Source organism: Triturus cristatus, chromosome 6 (assembly GCF_964204655.1).
Source record: "Triturus cristatus chromosome 6, aTriCri1.1, whole genome shotgun sequence".
Lineage (NCBI taxonomy): Eukaryota > Metazoa > Chordata > Amphibia > Caudata > Salamandridae > Triturus > Triturus cristatus.
In genome coordinates, this window is record NC_140589.1 from 1,773,022,355 (window position 1) to 1,773,046,728 (window position 24,374).

Sequence of the window (24,374 nt, forward strand, 5' to 3'; positions counted from 1 at the left end):
GGTTTCAGTTATTTCAGGCCTCCTTGGCAGCACTACAGCTAGGTGATCATAAGAATGCATCAGTGGTCTCATGCTGCAACAAATGTAGAGCTCCCCTTTATGTGTTACCCCTAGTGTCTTGGGAAACTACAAATAGTTTTTGAAATAAACTTTTTAATTTTATTTTTGGCCTCATCAGAACTATCACCTCGCATAGACCTGAATAATCCTCACTACTGAGAAGCAGTTATCAGTTTTTTGGCTGGTGCTTTGGCTGTCAAATCGCCTTGATTGATCGTCTCCGTTTCCAATATCAGCCTGCACTTTCAAGATTCTCTGCCTCCTGGGCCATTTGTGGAGAACAAGATGATGTTAAGCAGACTCACACAGCATGAGGATCTGGTCCCCAGCACTTCCTCTTATACGAAAGCTTCCGCTTGATCTTTCAGGTCCTCACATTCGGCAGGGGGTAGCATTTGGAGCATCCTAAGTTAGGCATTTTGTGCTGTGTTCTCAAGGGATTCCATATTGTTATTGTAATGGAAGCGATGGCTCACTCCTTGAATACGTCTCAGTGATCAGGCTTTGCGTTGTCCTCAGCTTTCCCCACGTGGCATTAAACATAGTTGTCCGTGAGGCCCATATCTTGCAGATTTTTGCTAAGCAGTAATTGAATTCTTTAGTGGCCTCTTCTATTGAGTACGCTGTGCCTCAATCTGCTGGTTAGATTTCTGCAGAGTACAGTCTCATTCTCCTCTTGTTTGTCATCCATATGGTTCCATAAAAGTAGGTTCTTTTGTTTCAAAAGCCAAGTTATTCTGTAGTACCTGTCTTTTAACCCCTCTTGGTGGCTTGGTGAGCTCTACTTGAGTGTCTGCATAATAAATCAGTAGAAAGGTGCCTAACTGCAATCCAAAAAGGACCAGCGTCAACGTGCTCCCATTTCTACTCATCACTGCATCTCCCAGTATCTGTCTTCATTCAGTGGAAGGCCTGACCACCATTACAATGTAGTGCCCCCTTTTTGCTCCTCCTGCTCAGATTCTGCTTCACAGTGTCTCCAACGGACTGTGGGAAACCCAGGACTGCTCTGTCAAGCTGGATTGCAAAATGACTCTCCTGCCAATTATGAGCACTTTTGCTCCTGCCTCGGTCAGTAGGGGCTTTAGTGCCTTTCAGAAGCTTGCAGTTTGCATACTGTAGGTGGAGAGATCTTTATAAACCGCATTGTTTTGGGTTCTGTGTTTCAGGGTTTTGGGCACCTTTGTGCATGGACCTCAAGCTTTGAGAAAAAAGGCGCACCTCCAAGCGGTATCCATAGTTTTCTGAGATTGATTGAAAGAGACACTTTGAATATGTTGCTGCCAATTAGTAGGCAGTGGTACAAAGTGACCATGGCCACCTCGTTTCGCATAATATGATTGTGGTCATTCAAGTACAAAGGATAGCTTTATAACGGCAAAAAGTCTGTGTGCTAGTTGATCAGCTGTCAATAAGAATTGAACTGGGCATACTGTGAGGGTGCATGTATAAGCATTGTAGTTGCAGTGCAGAGGCAGTAGACTAGAGGCACTCTTGAGCTGAGCAGCAATTTGGCCCCATAGAAGGGCAGGATATGAAGATAGATGGCCTTTCCCAAATATGCTCGCAAATCAAGGTAGATGAAGCAGCATGTTATATACCTCTTTTATGTGGTACACATAATTTTTCTCTGGCTCCACTATTCTCATAATAGCCTTAGGCCACTTTTTACGTGCTTCATGTTGGTAAGTACAAGATATATATATATATTTTTTTTTGTAGCAGTTAGGTTCGCCAGACGGGATCCGGACATTTTTCCACAGCAGTGCCTGTGCACGTCGGTGGAGGACGGCGAGCAACTCTGTAACAACATCATCCACCAGATGTTACGTCGTCAGAGTCCATATAAGCCCTTCCCCGATGCGCTGACTTCAGTTTCTTCCTTTCTGCGCTTCCACCCAGATCCAGAGTGTAGTACCTCTAGCCATTTTTGGCCTACCTCGTCATTGTCGAAGAAACAGTGTGCTTTTTTCTGGATATTTTCAGAGTCCTGTGAACTATGATGTCGATCTGTACCCTCATTCAATTTGCATGTGATGTCTTGGCACGCACCCTGATTCCAAATGGTGCAGCTTGTGTCTTCAGCTTCGGTCGTTGGTGTTTCAGGAGCGCCACATGACCCTGTTAGCAGCGTGGTGGTTGATGGCCTCCCATCGATAGCAGTCCTCTTCTTCCGAAGACCGTTCGAAGGCCAACCCCTGAAGTACTTCATCCTCACTGTTCCCTAATAAGTTACGCCGTAGGCCTTTTCCAACTTAACCGCATGCGCACTGTGTCCCTGACTCTCCTCCTATTCCTCCGACTTCGGTGTCAGAGCGAGAATCTTGGCTGCGCCTACTGGTCTTTCCCGGCGCAGAGGCGACTCTTGCTCAGATGAGGGACTAATATCTCTCACTCCATGCCATTTTTGGCTCTCAGACTCCCTCTCGTGTGCTTCTGGGCCCCAAGGAGGCCTCAACTGACTCCAAACTGGCAGGACCTCCCTTTGTATCAGCGGGGCCCTCCGAGTCCGTGATCGACTCCTTCTCAGCTCTGGTGCACAGCCCTTCGGGGTTCCCACCTTTGACGCCCGTGTTGGATCTGACGGCACCTACTTCGGCGTCAACGGCACCGATCGCCCTTACTTTGTCTTCCCTTCCTGACACCAAAGTGTCATCTTCTCGACGCAGATCGATGTTGGGGGAACAGTCCTATTTGGGCTACCTTCCTCTGTCTTCGGCGGAGCCCCTGCTATTTTCTCCTTGGCACACCAGTATTTTGGTGACGTGGGTGATCACATGACTGAGCCTCCTGGAGTTTCATTGGGTTTCTGCCCTTGGTGACGCTAGTGGCATTGATTCTTCCCATCCTCTGGCCTCTATTCTCTAGCCCTGATTTTGCTCAAATTTTGTGGAGAGTTGATGTAGTTCTAGGGCTTCCGCTTCCTTCTGTGGAAGTGGCTATTGATCCATCCTTGGGGTGCTTCAGAATGGGCAGCTGAGAACTGAGCCTGTGCTTCCCTTCAGTGAAATCCTCTTTGATATTCTGTTGTGCACTTGGAATAAACCCATTATAAATGCCTCCATGGACTGGTCTAAAGCTCATAGGGACCATCCTGCCCCTGGAGATCATCTTTGTCTTTCCCGTCAGCCTACTACGCACAGCTTTGTGGTTCAGGCTGCTACAGCCTTCCCCAACATCGGCGCCATGACTGACACCTCTCTGGACACAAAGTCTAAAGGTCTGGATGCTTTTGGTCAATATATCTTCTCTGCTGCCAGCTCCGCTTTATGGTCCCTTAATACGGCTTGTGTTTTGGGGCCATTTTCCTCATGTGTTGTGGGATTTGGTCTTGCACCTCCTCCCCGTAGTCCCTGATGACTGTAAGGACACACTTTCTCAGTTGATCAGGACGGCCCACAGGCGGCTACGTTGCTGATTTGTTGTGGCATGGATACCACAGATTATTTTGGACTGGCCATGGCCCTTTTGGTGGCTTTTGGCTTCTCTGAGGGTGTTCAGTCCGCCTTGGTGGACATGCCTTTCGATAGTCAATATCTGTTTGGCTCTCAAGCTGACTCCGCTTTACGATATTTTTGGGATAGTCTGAGTGGAGAGAAATCTTATCCCCAATTGCTATACCATCCTCTTTTCCCCCGTACTCAGTCTGGATAAAAATTGTGTGAGCCATTATAGGGTGGTGCCAGTTCGCTTCTTCTTTTCACTTGTCACTCGCATGCCGTCTAGTGTGGTGCCCTGCCCTGGCAGGTATTTTCTTTTCTTGCATTCTTACCCTGTCAATGACAGGTTGTGTTCCCTGATTATTTTTTGGGACGCGCCTTAATTTCTGACCGTGTTTGGTGTCTATGACAGTGACTGTACGGTGTTCTTTGCTTTCTACCCAAGTTCTGATTGGTGTGTTTTGATGGTACTGCGTGGATGCACTTTTGCTTTGTTCCCTGTCCGATAGGTTATTTCATCTGTATACCTTACAGGTATTCCTCAATATGTTTTTGACGCTATGATACCCCTTATAGGGGACTCGATGCAAGTTGGAAGATGGTGCATGGGGGTTCTTTTTGCCCCCCTCTTTTTTTGGGGAGTATTTCTCCGCACTGGCCAGGGGGTTCTTTCCTTCCACTCTGCCTGTTGCCGTTCTGTCTTAGCAGATGCAAGGGAAGAGGCATGGTTCTTGGCCTACAGTTCTTTGTCTGGTTATGCCCTGAGTGGAGATCCTTCCTTCTTTCTTTCAACCAGTGTTAACACTCCTTGTGCTACTGATTGCTATACATGGCCGAGACGGGCCCCTCTTTCTTTCGTTCCTTGTGGCCATCCCTTGTCCGTATCTTTGCATGGGTGGCCAACTCGGCCGCTGTACCTCTTCTAAGCCTCTGCCTAGCCTGTTTTTCTGCTGCTTCTGCCTTGTGCGCAGCTGCAGTTGCTTTCAATTTTTGATTGAAGCCGTTTCTATGACACCTCAGATACCAACCCCAATGTTTTGTTACTGGCCTGGCTGTTCAATTGTGCCTTCTACCCTTTGGGGTTTATGGCTAATTTTCATCTTCCGTTCTTCTTTGACATGGGCTCCTTACCCATCCACTCTGGGTTGGATCATACAGAGGTTTGTGATCCCCTAGGATTCTTTTCTAGGGAATTACCTCCACTTCTTTAGAGCACGTTTGCAGTTCTAACCCCTATGGGGGTTCGTCTTCCCTGTATTAATAAGCATACCGAGTATGATCTTGGGTGACCTCAGGATCCTCACTCATATTGTTCCCTGGCTTGTTGGCCGGGCACGGGTTTTCCCATGCAATCGAAGACTTTCTTTTGCTTCTGACCTTCATGTGGGCAATGCCTCTCTATCTGTTACATCAGTTCTTTATACTGGCCCTATGGTTGGACTTTGATTTCTGGCGTTAGTCTTCCAATATTAATCGCTTTTACGATGTAGGTTGTCTGAATAGGCCACCGATGTCTTGGCCCTGTTCCACTCTACGCTTTTTGCAACCTTCCATTTTGGTCCTATTTCTCTTTTCTAGCAGGGCTGTTTGTCCCCTGCATTTTTCTTTTCAATAGTCTCTCGACTGCCTAATCGTACCCATTCAGTCTATAGTGCTGGTTCTGTCTGCTCCCTTGGTTTTCTGGGTTGAGTGACTTCCACCCCACCCTCTCCCTTAAACGGGGCCGTGTGGCTGGTTTCCAACTCGCCAATGTCTTACCTTGGGCCCATGACCACTGTTGTGGTCATTTGTATGTACCCTTCTTGGGCACATATTATTATACAGTGTTATTTCTGTATATGTTAAAAGTATATATATGTATGTATGTATGTATATATGTGTTGGACTTGGCCCCTTTTGCAGGGTCATCTCTAAACTTTTTGCATTTCTCCTAGCCCTTTTTCTGACATGGTGTTGGTGGTTTTAGGCCTCTGGGCACTTTAGCACTGCTGTCCAGTGTAAAGTGCGTGCGCTCTCTGTGTTAAATATGGTAAGATTGGTCTACACCTATTTACCTGTCAGTCCCTTGTAAAGTGGTATCTCATATACCCACGGCTGGTAAATTAAATGCTACTGGTGGGCTTGCAGCGCTGATTGCGTCACCAAAGTAGCCTTTCAAACCTATCTCAGACTTCTGCCATTGCAGGGCCTGTGCGCGTAGTGTTACTGCCGCTGTGACGTGGCACCTAAAGTGTGTGCCATGTCTGTGACCCCCCTTTTTACTACATGTCAGTCACCCCCAAGGTAGGCCCTAGCTAGCCCTATGGGCAGTGTGCATTGTAGGTAAAAGATAGGACAAGTACCTTAAGTGTGTGACATGTCCTGGTAGTGACAAACAGCCATTTTGGTTTCTCACTACTGTTGGGCTATTCTCCCATAGGAATGCATTGGGGGTTCCCTGATTAGTGTTTCAGGAGTCATTCCTGATCTGGGAGCCGCAGCATGGTCAAGTTTGGTATGTTTGCAATAGTGTTAATACATGCTACACAATGGTGTGCACAGATTTATCATAACTATTTTAAAAATGCCACTTTTAGAAGTTGGCATTTCTGTGTGCTATGTGTCTGCCTACCTGATGTGAATTGCATGGCTAGCTTTTGAGTGACAGGGGCTGGTGAACACCCCCCCGAAACAGTTGGAACTGGTCCCCCACCCCCCCAAGCCCTGTGCCAGGGCAGACAAAGAAAAAGCTAGTATAAGTACTGGGGCTGTGACCCCATGAAAGGGTGTGCTGCGTGGGACCTGCATGAGCCTGAAGGACTGCTGGGCAATGAGGAACCGCTGTGGGACCCAGCTGATGCCTCCTGGGGGGTTCCCTACATGCTGGCCTGCCTGTGCCCAGCTCTGCCCTGGTGTGAGGGGTGAATTGATCTGCAGTAGGCTGCTCCTGTGTGGAGCCCAAGAAGGGCTGGACTGTCCTCCTTCCTGGTTATTTAAGAGGAAGAGGAGAGGAGAGGAGCGGAGCGTGCGTGCTCTGCAGCGCTGGGCTGCCAGAGCGTCTGGAGGGAATCCCAGCGTGGAGATTCCCCTACACAGCGTGGGAATCGAGCGGGAGCCTACCCCACGTTTTGCTGAACTAAGCAGGTGCCCCGCCTGCTTTTTGGGTGCTCTAGCGGGTGCCCACCCCGCTTTTGTACATTTTTGAAGAGCCGGTGCCCACCCCGCATTTTTGCTCATTTTGTGGCGGGTGTCCACCCCGCAATTGCTGTAATTGAAGAATGGGTGGCCACCCTGCATTTATGCTTATTTGGGTGGCGGGAGCCCACCCCGCATATTGCTGGTGAAAGCTGGAGCTCACCCCGCATTCCAAGGTTACCGAGATCACCGCCGCCGGCCTGGGAGACACAAGTCCAGAATCAGCCTTCACCGCTGCGGACCCGGAGTCTGCTGATGTCACCACCCGCTGCGCTGGGATTGGCCTCAGCACTGGTGGCTGCCCGGCAACGCGAGGAAGCTTCCTCAAGATTCACAGCCGTGTGCCAAGCGACTAGGAAGCCAGGCGCCCGTGCCTGACTGTGGAAGGGGCCTCGCGGGCGCCATTTCCACCTTTCCCACGGCAGTAGCTGAGGAAGGAGTCGTCCTGCGGCGAAGGGGGCCCGAGCCACATTGTCGGTGCCTACCCCGTCGCGCTGGTGAAGAGGAGAAGGCTCCGGTGCGGTTGGAGAAGCGGTTCCAGCAGTGGGACCTGTCGGGACACTTTTCCGGTGCCCAGAGCCTGCGGAGTCACCCACAGAGAGCCCGGTGACTGGGGCTCAGTCGTATATTGGTTGGGGGGTGTGTCGTGGCAAATTGCCGGTGCCCGCCCCCTGTGGTAGTGCTTAGGGCACTGCGAGTGCCCGTGCTGAGTTCCCAGCTGCCCCCCCTGAGTGTGGGCAGCTGCAACGAGGGGCCCATTTTGATTCTTAGAGTCCCAGTGGGGCTCTCAAGGCACAGTCGTGCCAGGGCCATTTTTGCTAAGAGGGGCATTTGCGAAGAGAGGAGCCCGAGACAGAAGGGCTCCCTGGGCACAGTGGTGCCAGATCTAATTGCTCAGCGGTCCCGCAGGAGAGCGGGCCGCTGCAACGGAAGGGCCCTCGGGTTTTTGTTAGAGTCTCCGTGGGGGCTCCCGAGGGCCCAGTGAGTGCCTGTGATAATTCCTTTAGGGGACATATGTGTTTGCAACAGGAAAGGGGTGAGAAAGCACACCAGGCCCCAGCGCAGTGCGCACTCTGTGGTTGCTGCCATGGCAGCCAGGGGGACATTTGAGAAACCTCCCCCCAGAACCGTGACATTCTTGGGGACATAGGGCATTTGTGCCCCAGCGAAAGACCAGTTGGCCTGGAGGTCAGTTGAGTGATGGTAAAAGGGCGTAAGGCCCTAAGGTGATGTGAGCCCCTTGTTGTCAGTGTTACTATGGTGCACTGCTGTTTGGTTGCATAATGGGGTTATTCTACTGAGGTTTGGGCCTAATGTCTTTTGTGCCTAATGTGATAATGCTGAGGTCATTATTGTACCAGTAGTTACTGGTTGTGTTTTACAGTTACTTACCTGTTCTGATGGTTCCGACTGTGGCCCGATTGGTCTGGTCCAGTATATAATCCCCCATGAATATTACCCTTGCCAGTTGGCACTGTGTAGATTGTGAGATTATGATTCTAATGTGTTTATGATAATACAAAGGCTATTTTTGATATAACCTTGTGTGGAGTTTCTTTTGGGGGTGGGGAGGTGGGAGGGGTTGGGTGCGTGTGTGTCGGTGTGTGTGTATGTCGGTGTGTCTGTGTCGGTGTGTGTCTGTGTCGGTGTGTGTCTGTGTCGGTGTGTGTGTGTGTGTGTCAGTGTGTGTCGGTGTGTCTGTGTCGTGTGTGTGTGTGTCGGTGTGTCTGTGTGTGTGTGTGTGTGTGTGTCTCGGTGTGTGTCTCGCAAACGCTTTACACATTGCCTCTGAGATGAGCCTGACTGCTCGTGCCAAGCTACCAAGGAGGTGAGCAGGGGTTATCATCAGTGTGTAACTCCCTTGCCCTGACTAGAGTGGTGGTTTCTGCCTGGCTTTGGCGCAAGCCTTAGCCAACCAGAAATCCCATTTCTAACATTGGTTGGCAGCGGTGAAGATAGGACTTGTGTTTGCGCAGTACCACAGCAACAACTGGTTGCACTACAAACTCTGCATTTAGATAATCACATGTTTGGGGATTATTTTTCCTGAGTTTTAATTTTCTCCTAAAAAGTGTCATTTTTAAATTGTGTACTCTTGCTTCAGCTCAGACGCATAGGTATCTTGTGTTGCACCTTTGTATTAAGTGCCTTGCCAAAATGGAATCTACCTTTAACTTCCATGTCATGTTGAACTACAGTCTAGAGGAGCTGAGGGGATACTGTGATGATAGCAGCTTAGTAGGAAGTGGAGAGGGCACTCAAGGAAACCTTGGGTGTGCCCTGATACGCTGGCAACAGGATAGGTGGAAACAGAGGGACAGGGACCAGGCCGCACTCCAAGAGGGTGGTGGGTCTGAGGGTGGCCCTGAAGAGTCTGAAGAAGAGGAAGAAAATGACAGGGCAGGGACGCCAGTAGATAATGAGGACCCCATAGATAGGGAGTCCGTTGCTGGGTCCAGTGTCGGTGGCAGTGCCCCATCCCTTAACCTGTCCCCAGAGGAGTGGGTGGATAAGAAGGGTAATACTACTTATTCTATTGTATGCTCATGATACCGCTGTCCAAGTTTGACGTGGTCTCTGCAAGAGGAGCTATACCTACCTTGGGCAGAGTTGTCTTAAGAGTGACAAGCCCAAAAGAAGGCAGCTTTGGGCTGGTGGGTCAGCCACATCTTGACTTCAGGCATGTTCTTCTGTCCTGGAGACCACGTTGATTATGGACACCTGCCTTGAAGGTTAAGGACCTCATTTTTGAGCGAGAATCTGTAGTCCAGTCCTGAAATGAAGCAGCACCTAAACGTCTGGGAGCTGTGTTAAATCCAAGTATGTCACAAAGTCTTTCAAGGTGCAAGTAATGGGAAAGATGGTATTGATAAGTGAGCAATAAGACAACTGTTTTGTATATTCCCAGAAAAGATTACACCTGTTCACTGACCCTTGCATCATAGGCACAAAAGATCTGGAAGTGAGCTGCCTAACTGAACATTTTCTTGGGCATCAGAGTTCAATTTGTGTTAACTAGATCAGACAGTATTGGACAACCTGTTCAGCCTTTGGGGCAAACTGTGAGCAGTCCTCTTTGCAATAAGAGGAAATGGAATATATTTTGCCCTCGCCTCCAGGTTGCTGAAACATAGGTCAATGGGGAAAGCATTCTCCAGGAGCTTGATTGGATATACACATTTCTAACGGTCCCTTTCTATCAGCTGAGCTCATTGGAGTGCAGTCGTCAACTGATTCTGGAGGCAGTGAATGGGCAAGGTAGAACTGGTTTCCCTAAGCTTCCCCATTGGATGGAAACGCCAAGCTCTCTACTCAGGGAAGAGGTAGGCAGGATTCTTCATCACGACCCAAATCTCCCTCAACCTCTGGGCCTACCTCCGATCTTAGAATTCAGAACTTTGGAACTATCTCAGGAATGCATGCAATTGCTCACCTGTCCATGGCAGGCTCTACTAATTCTACATACAATCTGAAAAGGGAAAGGTCCTACACATAATACTTAGGGATTTTTTGCTCCTAGTGCTGAGTTAGCCTCAAAGATTACAAGCTTGGACATGTCAGGTGTACAACACATGTGCCTTTGGCAGCAGTCTTTCATTAGATGAAGAGGCCCAGCTTGGCACACTTTTCCTCCAGCCTGTGGTTAAGGATTTAATGAAGGGCTTATAGTGCATGTTTTCACTAGTCAGAAAACAATTTCCAAGGTGCGAACTCATTGTGTTGCTTTTGTGTTTCATATCCTCTGAAGCTAACAGATGACTCATCTCAAGTTCCTCATTTGGCAGATGGTCATCCTTATGTCTATCATCTCAGCCAGAACGTGGGATGGAGGTATAGGTGTTCGTCTCTTAAGGACTGTGTATCAGGTTTCATCTTGACAGAGTATTGGGTCACACACACAGCTGGGTTTCACACGAAGGTGACATAAAGCTCCTAAGGTCTGACTCATCTGACTTTATTTTATGTAGGCCCTTTCACCATTTTAGACCATGGAGGCCGCCATTTCAGATAACGGAGGACGGCATCTTTCTCCATTTATGCAGAATCATTGTCATGCCTGCCACTTGACGCAGATGTCTTCTGACCTTAACTTTCTGAGAACTGTGAAAGTGTCAGGTCATTTGACCGATGACATAGATATAACACCTGATACGATATCAGTCTGGGTCAAGTGTCTACTTATCAACCATGTCTAGGTCAGAAAAGAACAAATACAGACGTATAAGGGGTCATTTTGAGTTTTCGGTCCGATGGACTGCCAAACCTTCGGTGGCGGTGCAGCTACTGCCACACCGGTGGTTCAACCGCCGTATTGCGACTTTGGCAGTGACTTTGGCAGTTGGACCGTCAAAGGACTGCTGCAACCTCCGGGAATCCCTGATCCAGCGGCGGTGGCGCAGCGCTCTGAGGTTGCAATATGTTGGCGGCGCCACAGTTTTAATGGCGGTGAGCCCGCTATGAAAAGTGTGGCTGGGAGGGAACTAAGGGGGCTCTACAGGGCTCCCTATTGCCTCAGGGCCTAGGGGTGCTTGCAGGGGGGCACATGGTGTGCCCCCCCCGTCTTTATGCACCAAACCTGGTAGAACTATGCCAAATGTTTACTTTACGGACAAAGGGTGCTGTCTGGTTTTCATCTCACGCTCGTAGTTACCTTGATATTGTTCTTCAAGTCACCCAATTCTAAGGTGGAGCAACCTCTGCACATGCTGAACATTAGGGGAGCACTGAGGTACTACACTAACAGAACTAAATCATTCTGATCTAGATCTCAACTATGGTTTTCGGGCAAGACCGAGAAAGGGAGGTGGTGGCCACAGCCACTATTGTTAGATGTCTAATCGACTCCATCAAGTTTGCCTACCAGATAGCAGACGTGTGGAACAGTGGTGACCTGCTCTACAAGAGGAACAGTTATTATGCCGCTGTTTGTGGGCAATATGCTAATACATGAGATCTGCAGTGTGACCACCTAGAGGCAGTCACTGACTTACTGCCGGCATTATTGCTTGGATAGTGACACAAAGACAGACACTGGCTTTGGGCAAGTGATGCTGTATAGCCCATTTCAACAATGGGACAACTCTTTTCTTCGCTCCAATGTAACTGTCTGCTCAGTCTTCTATTCAAATAGCATGTGGCTTTAAAAAAGATAGAGTAACGGAGAAGAATAAGTTACTTAACTGTAAACGTGGTCTCCCTCTTTGTTATCTTATATGGATTTCCTTGTGTCCCTCCCAGCTGAAATTAGTTAGTTTGTTTATTTCCTTGGTTTTGCTTGTTACACAAGACTTGCTCAAGTTCTCAACAGTGGAAGTATTCTAGGAAGGTACCACTGTGCTGCAGAAAGATACAAGTTTAGCTTTTTTGATTGTAGGAAAGAGGCCCTTCACTAGGCTTTTGTTTAAAGACACAACATGTTTAATGTAGTCAAGGATACACAGCTTGATGCCTAAATATTTAAATAGCATATGAATGTCGAATACATGCCAGTGCTGGAGAATTAACTTTACAAGTAGCCTACTTTCTTCATGGTTGACAGTGTCAAAGCTGCACTTAGGAGCACTATGAGAAAGGCTACAATCGACCCCCTCGATGGGTGGTCCTAAATGCGCTGTTATCTTCCATATGCATAATTGTTTTCTATTAGAGCATTGTTTGAGATATTACTTGAACCACAGATTTCCTTTTTATTAAACTAATCATGATCCGTCCTTTATTGAAAAGGTTAATGAACTCTATGCCAAGGTTATCATTTTGTATTAGAACATTGGAATGTTAGGAGCTCGCCCGTAGATCGGACCTATAACTGGGAAAGAGGGCCTTTAAGAACCGTTAAAGCCTATAGCTTTGGGCTTTAATGCTATATTGTTCTATGTCCGGGCTTGAGAGAAAAGTTCCTATATTGTTTGTAAATATCGGTGTTCAAAAACTAAGCTATTTTCTCTTTATCACTATTATGGTTTAATGGTGCATTAATTAGAAAATTGTATGCCCATTTTCAGCAGTTATTTAGGGTCATTTGGGGAGGTGCCAGGCATTACAGTGGCATATTCAGAATCTCTTTGGTTGGGGAGATCTGGAAAGTGCCATGCTTTTTGGAGACATCTATGTCTGGCCCACCAACTCCGGGTGTGACCTCATATGGAGGCATGCTGTTGTTCAGACCTTCTGTGCACATTGATTAGTTTGCCTGTGCCATTTTTCTCTGCTGGATGTTGCTCGGTATTTGGTCCAAACAGTCTGAATCCTTGAAAATTGCATAACTGCAGAGAATAGGTCACTTGCCCAGCAATAAAGGTTCTTTGCATGGTCAATAACTTCTGTACACCACTATCATATCGTGAGGATTCAGGTTGAATAATTAATATTCTTCTGAGAAGAACATGCAGATGAAGCTGTATGATGTACTGTAATAGGTGCCTGCTATATGTGCAAGCACATTGGCTGGGGCAATACTGCTTTTCATGACAGGGTCTATCGCGAAACGATTTGGGGTACATCCACTATCAGCTAAATGCTGCTCCACCATGTCTTAGACTACTGATTACAAGCAGAATTTTAACAAGCATTTGTAATGCAATAGGTCTCGCATTTGCGAGAGTTTAAGCTATTGGCATTGTAAATGACAATGCCTTTTATTTATATGTTAGGATAATTAACACATAAATAAAAGGCATTGTTTGTACAATGCCCAATAGCTGAAACACTTGTAAATGCGAGCCGCATGTAAAGAAGCCGCCGCCATTGTCCTGGGCTGCTTAGAAAGTGAAAGTTGCAGGAAAGCTTGTGGTGTCTGCAGTAGGAGAAGCTACTTAAAGAAAATAATGCTTACAGACTAAAAAAGACTCACCGAGTAACAACCGAAGTAAAAGGGCCAGTCCTCGTGGGAGGTTATGAATGTAAACAATGCAGTACTAAGGAGGGACTAACAAGCCTATTAACGAATCAGAAGCCACCATTTACAAAGGACGATGACACAAGCAAGTGACAAATATGGACAGAGAGTGGGCGGGGCTTCTATTCCATACTCCAATACAGCATAGCTCACAGAGCAGCGCATGCGCTGCCCTGGTTCGAACGAAAAACGATCTTACTTGAGGAGCAAGAGAGCTGTATTTTTAAGTAACTGGTTGTTTCGATGTCATCAAATAGAAAAATAGAAATGTATTTATGGAACTGCATGTGCTGCATTAATTTTTTATTTAAACGTTTAAAAAGATATAGATTACCAAGGAATCCACTGTTTTTCTGCAACTGGGTTGCTTCCATACAGATATATATATCCAGTTGCTTTTTATTTACCACATTGGATTGCTATCTTGGGGTCAAACAATTACAATGTAATAGACAAAAATCAATTAGGAGTTGTGTGTACAATATGTATAACTGTTTATATGTGGGCATTTGATCAGTACTACCAAACCTCCAATACCAATCCATCACCATTACCACCTATACACACACCACTAACATCACCACCAATATCATACCATCACCACTACCAATCCAACAGATACCAACACCACAATACCAGTCCCACCTTCAAAAGACAGACTACCAAGAGCACCAAGAACACTAATACCAATATCACCATAATAACACCACTAATACCACAATGCTACTAATAACATCACCACTATCACCAAGCATTGGCAAAGTCACCAGGTCTGGTTTAAAGTGCTATTTAATGCATACATCAACTGTGTGTGTCTGTGTTGGCCCTTACGTTGTCACAAAGTCACACACATTCTGACTTTGTCAATGCTTGTTATTTTACATGAATAGCTGTATTAGCAATGACGTTTAGGTTGTTATATTTCTCTGAGGTTTGTTATTTCATTTACAACTGGTAACGCTATTTTGTGGATGTAAGATGCAGTTGTTGTACAGGTATGATAAAAAAAGATACTCTGAAAGTGGAAACATGTTAAAAGGAGGGCAGGAGTGTGTGTGACTACTGAAGTTAGGTGCAGGACCTGTCTAGAGTATTTATCCAGACTTTTGTCACGAATCATTGAAGAATTAATTTTCTTCCATATGTACCAGTCACTGGGTTACTCCTTTCTTAAGTGTATGTCGACGCATGCACCCAGGGAACCACGCCAACATACTCCACTTTACTAAACCCTAGTAGCGCACCCCAGAAAACTACAGTGCATCCCTAGTTATACAATGCGACCACACTGCGTGATCAGTAAATCATCTGTCACAAGGCACTGCACATAGGAATCCACTCCGTTAAAAATGTTGGTGAATACTCCATGGATCAGTCATTAAAACGCGCTGATGCCCATTTAGATTTGAATATTTACTTAACAGACTTCCTTTTTCTTTAGGCAAAGTTCAGAGAAACTTTCAAACTGCTGACAGATAAATACTCAAAGAACCATAAAGCCCGCCCCTTTCAAACGTAATCATGACTCATGTCCACGAGGGTGATCTTCAGCTTCGTCTTAGATGAATGAGTCCTGGTGTTCAGGAGAGGTCTCCAGCCCCACTGAAAGGCGATCCTTTTCCAAACCAGCAGCTCCCAGTACACAACCAGAAGCAGGCTAGGTGGACTAAAAACTTCCAGGGAAAGACTATGATGCACATATCCTCAGAAAAAAAATAATAATTGAGTAACAGTACTAGAAAGACTACACTCAAAACCTTTATTAACTCCAAAAAGAAAACATGCTCTAAGTCAGTTAATGTTGATATTTACAACCCCGCTTATTAGATTGAGAACTTGCATGGCAACCATCATTGGAACAAGCTCTTTCTCATGAGGTTCTGAGTTTCCCATAGGGTCTAGATACATTAAAAACACCAAAACACATGGAGGATCTTCAGGAAACTGCTACTGCTATGATAACGTTTTTGCAGCAGATTAAAAGGCTGAACTGCTCTTAACCAACATCACTGAACTGCAATGTATCAAAGATAAATAACAACGTTTATCAAATTTATTCCCACTTTCATCATTTATACTTTTCTACTCCGTGCTTGAACTGTGTTCTTATACGTTCACAAAGTGCAAATACAACAAGCATTTGCAATGCAATAGGTCTCGCATTTGCAAAGTTTAAAGTTGTTGGTATTGTAAATGGCAATGTGTTTTTGCATGGTCAGGTCTGTTGTGCACCCTCAGACCCCATGAAAAGCCTCCTTCCCCACCCGAGAGCATGGTCTGGTCTGTTGTGCACGCTCAGACCCCATAAAAAGCCCCCCTCCACCCGAGAGCATGTGCTCTGAAGATCTGTTTAGATCAAGCGATGGCCCACGAGTGGGCGCACTGTGGAGTCACTAATATTACAGAAACAACCTTTTCAAATAATGTATATACACAGATGTATGTGTGCACGAGCTGCATCAGTTATAGGGTAATGTTTCATTGTTCTGTAACTTCGGGCGAGGCTTGGCCGCTTTCTTGGCTTGCAGGCGCTCCTCTGCATCTCGTAAACAAGCAACTAACAAACGAAAGGCACGCCAGCTGCCAGTAATCCAACTGAGGCTTGCCGCACTAGTTAAATAAACATGCACATGTCCGAAAGGGTGTGTGTGTGTGGGGGGGGGGTGGCAGGGGGGAGGTAAAGAACTGGTGAATGGTTTGTGATTGCTGCCCGTGGCTGGTGCTAAGTTAGGGCCATTGTAGGCAGCTGCCTTATGGCGCTATCATAAACTCACCGGATGGATACTAATGTCCGTGTTGCAAGATTAGGAGGAGTGCCCAAACAGCAAAATATCATTTAGCATGGGACTCCACTAACCCTAGCACAGGAGCGGTTTCTGTGCATGGTTGGCAGTGCACAGCTTATTGGTTAGAACGTCGCAGCACAAACAATGCAGTTGACAGTTCAGAGCACTGTGTTTTTTGGCGTCGTAGATTACAGTAGGAGCTCTGTCCCCGGCTTAATTTGATTCTGCACTGAAAACAGATGAATAGAGCCAACAGTCCCATAATGACGTCTCACCACTGCGTTAGACAATTCAACTGTATGTACTGGTGTTTTGAGACCACCTCTTAACCAATTTAGTCCTGGTGCATAGCATAGTAGGAGGTGAAGAATTATAGCCTGACCCTCCTGCAAATACAACTCAGATAACAGCACCCAGTTACACTCCTGCTTAGAACTTCACAGCAGCGTTTATTACAATGCACGTGCAGGTGGGAGACGTGTATATTTGCCGCCTACTTCCTTTACATGCGCATTTAGAGAGCCGCATTTGCACGGCAGCCTAATCTCCCCCCCCCCCCCTCCCTCCACCTTACCGGCTGCTAGTCCCTTTTCCAGGGTAGAGGCAAAAGTTATGGGTGGCCCACAGAGGCTGGGAATAAAACCAAGAGTTATTTTCTTTCTTTTTGCAGTTCAGTGTAGCGCATTGGAACACATTACATGAACAAGTTACATTACACAAGGTAAGTAAGATTCATTTTGTTTTAGCACAGAAAGGTTAAGTGATTTGCCCAGAATCACAAGATGGTGAGCCCGCGGCGAGACTCGAACTTGTTTCTCAGTGCCAAAGTTGGCAGAACAGGCTATAACACCACATCATTGAAGGTAGCGGTAAAGGCAGCATATAGATAGCGTAGAGGGCAGGTATTAGAGGCCAGGGGAGAGAGGCAAACAGCATCTATAATTGATGAGAGGGATGTGGCTAGCGAATAGTAGTATACATTTTGTGGCTAATAATTTAAAAGTGCAGATGTTTTTTAGAGACAAACATGTGGGGACTTTTTTAGCTGTAAAATACAGTGTCTAAAGCATTGGATAGCGCCCAGAGGCTGTGTATTTACAAGCATACAGCAGCGCTCAGAGGAAGCTGTATGACGCGTCTCTAGCTGCAGGTCCCTCTCACAGCTTAAAGAGGTTGACCTGGCCTGGGCTTTATGAGGGTTTGCACCGGGCGGACACCGACATGTCTAAACAGCCCCCACCTTGGGGAATGCACTCCAGGAAGCGTTATGGGTTGAAGGGGAGGGGCCATTTTGTAGCGGTTCCTGGGCCCTGGTATACCCTGCCTTAGATTGAGAATCTTATTTGAAATATTTTGTATCCCACGAGGTTCCTCACACCTCTGCAGTGGGTGAGCTGCACGGCTCCCCTGCACCCGGGATGAGCTTCTTGGCTCCCATGCGCCGTTGGTGCAGAGAGTAAGCTGCACAACTTCCCTGCGCCCTTGGTACGGGGTGTGAGCTGCACGGCTCCCCGTTCCTCTGTTTAAAGAATAAGCTCCGTTGAGCCCTCAGTGCAGTGGTAACACCGTGTGCCTCGGTGCAGGGGGTGAGCTGATCTCTTTCACAGGAAGGTGAGAGGGTCGTCGTTTCACGCGTTGACTTCTCTTGAAATGAGGGAGAACCTCAAAGGCATTTCAGAGAAAAGAGAAAAACCAGCATTGGTTGCGCGCGCCTCGCGCTCAAAGTTAAACAAGTAGAGGGTGGGGGGGAGTGCGGCCGAGAGCAGGCAGCGTTTACCTCCGGGAGCGAGCGCGATAATTGCTACCAGATGGCGGCGCTCGCTCCCACAAGGTAATCGCCATACATGCACGCGTTGCCATTCAAAGCAATGCAACGCGTGCACGTTTTTGCCTCAAAAAGGGAATCGACGGCTAAAGGTCTCTTTCCCATGCAGTGCATGTGCGCTGCGTAGGCGAGACCTAAAAAGGCTGTATTTTTGTACATCTACTCCTTCCACAAATGCATCACTGGTTTATATTTTATAAACGGCTGTATTTTTGTACATATACTCCTTCCACAAATGCATCACTGGTTTATATTTTAAAAAGCATACACTGAATGTTGAAATGTATTATGTGAACATGCTTTCTTCTCTCTTGTTATAGGGATATCCCAATGCCCCTGGTTAGCTCAGGCGTGGAGCATGGAAACTTGAGAGAGCTAGCACTGGCAAGGATGAAGGATTTAGGCACAGAGGTAAGAAGCAGATTCGTCCTTGGGCTTTATCAAAGGACATAAAACATGATTGCTTTGTGTACAATGGAACATAGCTTTGAACATACAATGTGCAGCTTTGCAATTATGGAATAATGGCTTGATGAGGATGTGGACGGAGAGTAAAGTGTGTGCCAAGACTCTTGACAAGCTGCACAAATGTATTAAAATGAAAACTTGATGCAATGTGGTTTATGCAGCCATGAAGTGGAATACCTGCAAAATTCATCGGTAAAGCTTTTTCGAAGTTGTTTCAACCTTTTAATAGCACTTAATAAAGGCAAACCACATGCTTACACATTACAAAAAGATCTTCAAAGCAGTGTCATGCGGTTATGTTTTTCCTTTATACTTAATTTGATAGCACGTGCTTCTTCAAAGTATATAATGATTCTAAACTCTCCCAACTTTGCAGTGTCAGTGTTTTTTGCAAAAGCCATTTTTTCTGGAATTTTTAGTAATCATGATGTAATAAAACGACTAAGCTTAAAATCTAAAACATTTTGCATAACCTGCTGTGTAGGTTTTTTATCGATTTTAAATCCCTCAGAAAGAGCCCTGGAATATAAGCTGTTCAAATTTAAAAAGAGCAATATTTAATCTCCAGTTTCTATGACAATGTGTTATGTTTTTACAATAAAGTGTGATTTTCCCTGCAAGTAAGCATATCCAGTTTGCTCCCACTCTTCAGAAAAATTAACTTAAATTTCCTCTTGTTGAAATACAGGAACCAATGGTTAGTCAAAGGTCTAAAATGTTTGCATATGGAGTGTTGCTAGGCATGCTAAAATGCCCGATGCCTTGAGTTGTGGTTCCCGTTTGCTTGTCACCTTTTACAGCTAATGCAGTGTCCCAGTCAGCGTTCTTAGCTTTCCTAGCAATGATCAAAAGTTGGAGCTAGAGGGGCACGAGCGGAGAAGACCTTGAAGCGGAGGCTTCAAGTGGCTGCCAGGGCAGTGGGCGCACCGCACATTGAAGGAGATGCGAGGCTTCAAGAGGGCAGTAGCAGTGTCCCAAGAGGCAATCTGCAGACATGGGGCTTGTCACCAATGCAGAACCACATTATCGCAATCTCAATCCCGGTGCCTTGAGAGGTCTGGCCTCCTCAGGGACTTGGGGAGAAGAACATTGTAGAAATGTAGCTCCCTCTAAGTGATCCATTGGAAACACAGCTGCTTGATGCTCAGGACAGAATGCTTCAGGTCTGTACAGAAACAGCCCGATGAGATTGAGGGGTACCTCGTTGGACATTCAGGAGCATGCCATATGGGAGGCCAAGAGGGCAAATGAAAATGCATGCAAGTTGGCGGGGTCTATATTGAAAGTGGATGTGAGATCCCATCATACAGAGAGATCAAAACTCATTGGATACTGAGGTGTTTGCAGACTTGTATAACCCTACCCCAAGCCATCAGTATTGACCCCCTCTGATGGTTACTGAGACCTGGTGGTTGGTAATGGGGAGGATCCGGGTTAGGAATGACAGCCATCTGATATTGAGACTTTACTCTGAAGAGCAGGCTTGCTTATATATCAAATGTAAACGGGAGCTGGCTTAGAGAAGAGATATATGTAACATGGTTAAGCCTTCTTATTGAATGTTTGTCAGTGGTTTCAACACTTGTATTTCACAGAGAAGATGACTAACTGAGAATTGTTTCCTATAATTTACAATGATGAATTTATTTGCAGGATATTTCGCTTCCCTAAACAAATAAAAATGTTTAACACAGGATTTCTTCTTTCTTTTAGTAATGGTAAAATAACGCTTTTTCAATGATACGGGGCACTTGGAACATTATTCAGCAAACCTGAAATGCTCACCCTTGCAGGCCCAGCCTTGATGCAAGCATGCATCTATGGATCCTTTCCAGTATGTGGAAAAAGAGTGTAAACAGAGAACCCTGGCAGGCAACAGTTGACACTGGCCCACTTTGCACTTTATTTTCTTTTTTATATTTTTTGTTGAACCTCTTTTTAGTGTCAGTGTACTATAAAAGAAAAGCAAGTTGTAGAATTCAACTACCTTCTGTCTGAAGTTAAGAAAAACATCCTTACAGAAGTCTTGTCATCTCGGCCTGCTTCCACTGAGCGGTTGATCCAATTCAATGAAGCTCTAACTTACACTCTGGGGACTTGATCTAAGCGTTGCTCTTGCCCACTGGTGTAAAGGTGGCTAGACGATACAGACAGCCCAGATTTTCTTACACAGAATACTACTTCTTAAAGTAAGTTCAGTGTTCCAAGCTTCCAAGCAAGGTGAATCCTAATTCATTCCCCTCAGCCTCGCCCCACCCACTTAGACAGGGAATCTAAAAGGATTGATGTGTTCCAAAAACAACCTTTCTCTTTGGCCTGCCTAGCCTTGAGGTTGGTCTATGAGGCTGTTAAATGTACACCATCTGGAACATGGCCAGCGAGATCTTGCTGGCAGTCCCAGAAGAGTTTAGGACTTCCTTGGCTCAAACCATTTAAGATGGGCAGGATACAGCCAAATATGTGATTTGTGTTGTACTGGATACTACTGATTGCTTGAGAGGAGCAGTCGCCACTAATGTGGTGCTTCGTTGCAATGCATGGATATGTTCCACAGGTTTTTCAGATGATTTACCGGCATCTCATATGTATGTACCTTTTAATGGACCCTGCCTATTGGGTGAAAATGTGGCCTCTGTTGTAGAATGTTTTAAGGAAAATCGGGCCATAGTGTGTTCTTTGAACTTCTCAAACCCTGCCCGACATTGTCCTTGGCCTATTCAAGGCTTTGCTGAGGGTTGGCGTACAGGCTCCCACTGCAGTCACCCCAGTCCCTTTATGGCCGGTGACCGGGATCAGGTAAGCAGTGCAAAGGTGGCCATGGACCTCAATCCTCCCAGTCCCCGTGGCATCAGCATCCAAGGCGCTTTAGTTCACCCTTAGTGGCACACATCCGCCCAGTGTGATGATGGATTCAACGTATTTTCCAAGGTGGCAATCATCTCATCTAACAGATGGATCCCCAAGATTGTCCAGCAGGTCTGTGCCCTTACGTTCCTTTCTGAGCCACAGTGGGCCTTGTTCTACATCAGAATGGCTGTCAGGGCAGCACCTGTCAATCTTACAGCAAGAGGTGCCAGCCCTATTTTACAAAAAATGCCATAAATAGGTTCCTGGACTCGGATATATGAATGTTATTTCCTCATGCTGAAGAAGGAAGGAGGCCTTTGCCCTATTTTAGATCTTCACCTTCTGGATGCGTTACAGTGGAAGGACGAATTAAAAATGCTCACACTGACCCAGGTTCTGTCTACCTTGGATATGGGCGACTGAATGGTTGCCTTAGGCCTGCAGACTGTGTTCTTTCATGTACCCATTCTGCAGTCCCACAGACATTACTTGCAGTTCAAAGTGTGCCAAGGGCATTTTCAGTTTGCCTTTTCTCCTTTGTCCTTACTAGTACTTCTTTTGGTGCTCACGAAAGTGTTGGCGGTGGTCGCAACCTATCTCGACAGGTGTGGTATACCAGTTTTTGTCTACCTTGATGACTGGCTGTTAAAGTTGGGCTTGCCACAGTCAGTTATAGACCACCTTCAGACGACGGTAAACCTTTTGACTTCGTTGGGGTTTTCGATCAACGAGACAAAGTGACACTTCACTCCTAAGTAGAGCCTTCCCTTTTAGGTCTTGCCTAGTGAAAGCAGCGCATGCGCTGCTCTCGCTATTGCGAGTACCTTTTGGAATCGATTCTGCCGAGGGCTTTCGTGCACGCGTCTGCATGGACAAACATGGCTGCTCTTGCCATTTGTCCATAGCAGACAGCATGCGCGTGTCCATACGGACTGTAGACAGTCCTACGCCATCTTGTGCCACGCCATCTTGTGCCAATAGACTTTTCTAATCTGCTTGTTTATTTAAGAAGCAGATAAGAAAAGTCTATTGGGGCACACGGCGCACAGGCATTCCGAGGGCCCCTGTTCCCAGCACTTCCCCCTCCTCTCCCACTTGTTTTAAAGAAAGATAGCTGCCAAGTCCAGCCTCTGTCCGTTGTTGCTAGTGCCAAAGTGAGGCGGCCATTCGTGCTGGTCTGTTCTTTCACAGCTCGAGTCTGCATCATCTCTTCGGCAGATGTGTCAAGTGCTTGAGCAGGTGAGAACTTGCCAGGCTCGTAACTTGGCTCCCGGCGTGACAGCTAGGGCTGGCCCGTGCAAACCACACTCTTCGTCTCTTGAGCTGTGTAGGCCCAGGCGTGGCGCGCTCTCTCCCTCCGCTGCCTTTCATGCAGCTTGGCACGGCTCTGCAGCTGTAGCTATAAAGGCATACATCCCCCTCGGAAGGGCTGCAGCCCACATGCTGTATGATAAATACTACACATGTCGACTCTGAGACCAGAACACACCAAGGAAGGGTCGATAATAACACTCTGGGTGCCAGTGAGGGTGGAATGGAGTTCACCTCCACCCCTGTGCTCTCTCTAGAGGCCCCTATGCTCACACTTTTGAAAAGTGCCAGACGCCAAGCTGCAGGAACGCAGGAGCGCTCCTGCATCACCAGCCCGGACATGAGCGGCAGGCCCTCTGAGGCACAGTAACCAGGTGAGAACATGCCGGGCTCGTAACTTGGCTCCCGGCATGACAGCTAGGGCTTGCCCGTGCAAAAAACACTCTTCATCTCATGAGCTGTGAAGGCCCAAGCGTGGCGTGCTCTCTCTCCCTCCCCTGCCTTTCATGCAGCTTGGCACGGCTCTGAAGCTGCAGCTATAAAGGCATACATACCCCTTGGAAGGGCTGCAGCCCACACACTGCATGATAAATACTGCACATGTCAACTCTGAGACCAGAACACACCCAGGAAGGGTCGATAATAACACTCTGGGTGCCAGTGAGGGTGGAATGGAGTTCACCTCCACCCCTGTGCTCTCTCTAGAGGCCCCTATGCTCACACTTTTGAAAAGTGCCTGACGCCAAGCTGCAGGAACGCAGAAGCGCTCCTGCATCACCAGCCCGGACATGAGCGGCAGGCACTCTGAGGCACAGTAACCCAAGACTCAGGGGCGTCAATAAAAGTGAGCAGCAGGTGGTGCCACTGCAGCACAGACGTCGGCTCCATTCACAGTCTCAGCTGAACAGGACTCGGGCACTTTACAGGGCAGCTCCCTGCATGGCTGACCAGCTGCTTGAGGCTTTTTATCTCGGCGGCAGATCCAGGCTAAAACGTAATCACATAAACAGTATACAGGGAAAGGAGGCTGGCAAGCCAACCTTGATTGCTTCCCAAAGTCAGGTGACCTCCGGATATCATCGAAACAATCCTTTACCGAGGGATGTGCCAAAGTCAGGTGACCTCCGGACATCATCAGAACAATCATTTACCGAGGGATGTGAAGTCCCACATTAGTGCCCCAGCTACTGCCCCTAGTCTCGTAGTATATAAGCAGCACAAGGACTACCCATACACTGAGAGGGGAACCCGGGTCAATTTAGTAAAGTATCTTATTGGTTCATGAATGGGCAATCATGTAGGTGTTGGAAAAAGATGAAACACCATTCTGCTACAGCACCCTCCGCCACAGCACCCTGCTTCCTGTCTCTGGTCCAAATCCCTGCTGCATACCCATGCTATCGGCCCTGTCCGCTGTCTCTACTGTCTCTCCTTCCCTCCTTCTTCCCCGTGCTTCGGTGCCCTCTGCCTATCCGGCTCTATGCCACAGCACCCTGTCTCTGTCCCACCCCCTACTGCATTCCCATGGCTAGGGTCCCGTCCCCTACTCCCCACCATAGCTACTATCC

The 24,374-nt window shown here is 47.1% G+C and overlaps 1 protein-coding gene across 1 annotated transcript in view; it reads left to right on the forward strand.

Moving 5' to 3' along the window:
• ELP3 (elongator acetyltransferase complex subunit 3) overlaps positions 1–24,374 on the forward strand; it is a 797,912-nt gene that overhangs the window by 492,153 nt on the left and 281,385 nt on the right. Inside the window, exon 11 of the mRNA XM_085613064.1 lies at positions 18,501–18,591. Within this exon, the coding sequence (XP_085469190.1) occupies positions 18,501–18,591 (91 nt within the window). The remainder of the gene's footprint in view (positions 1–18,500; positions 18,592–24,374) is intronic.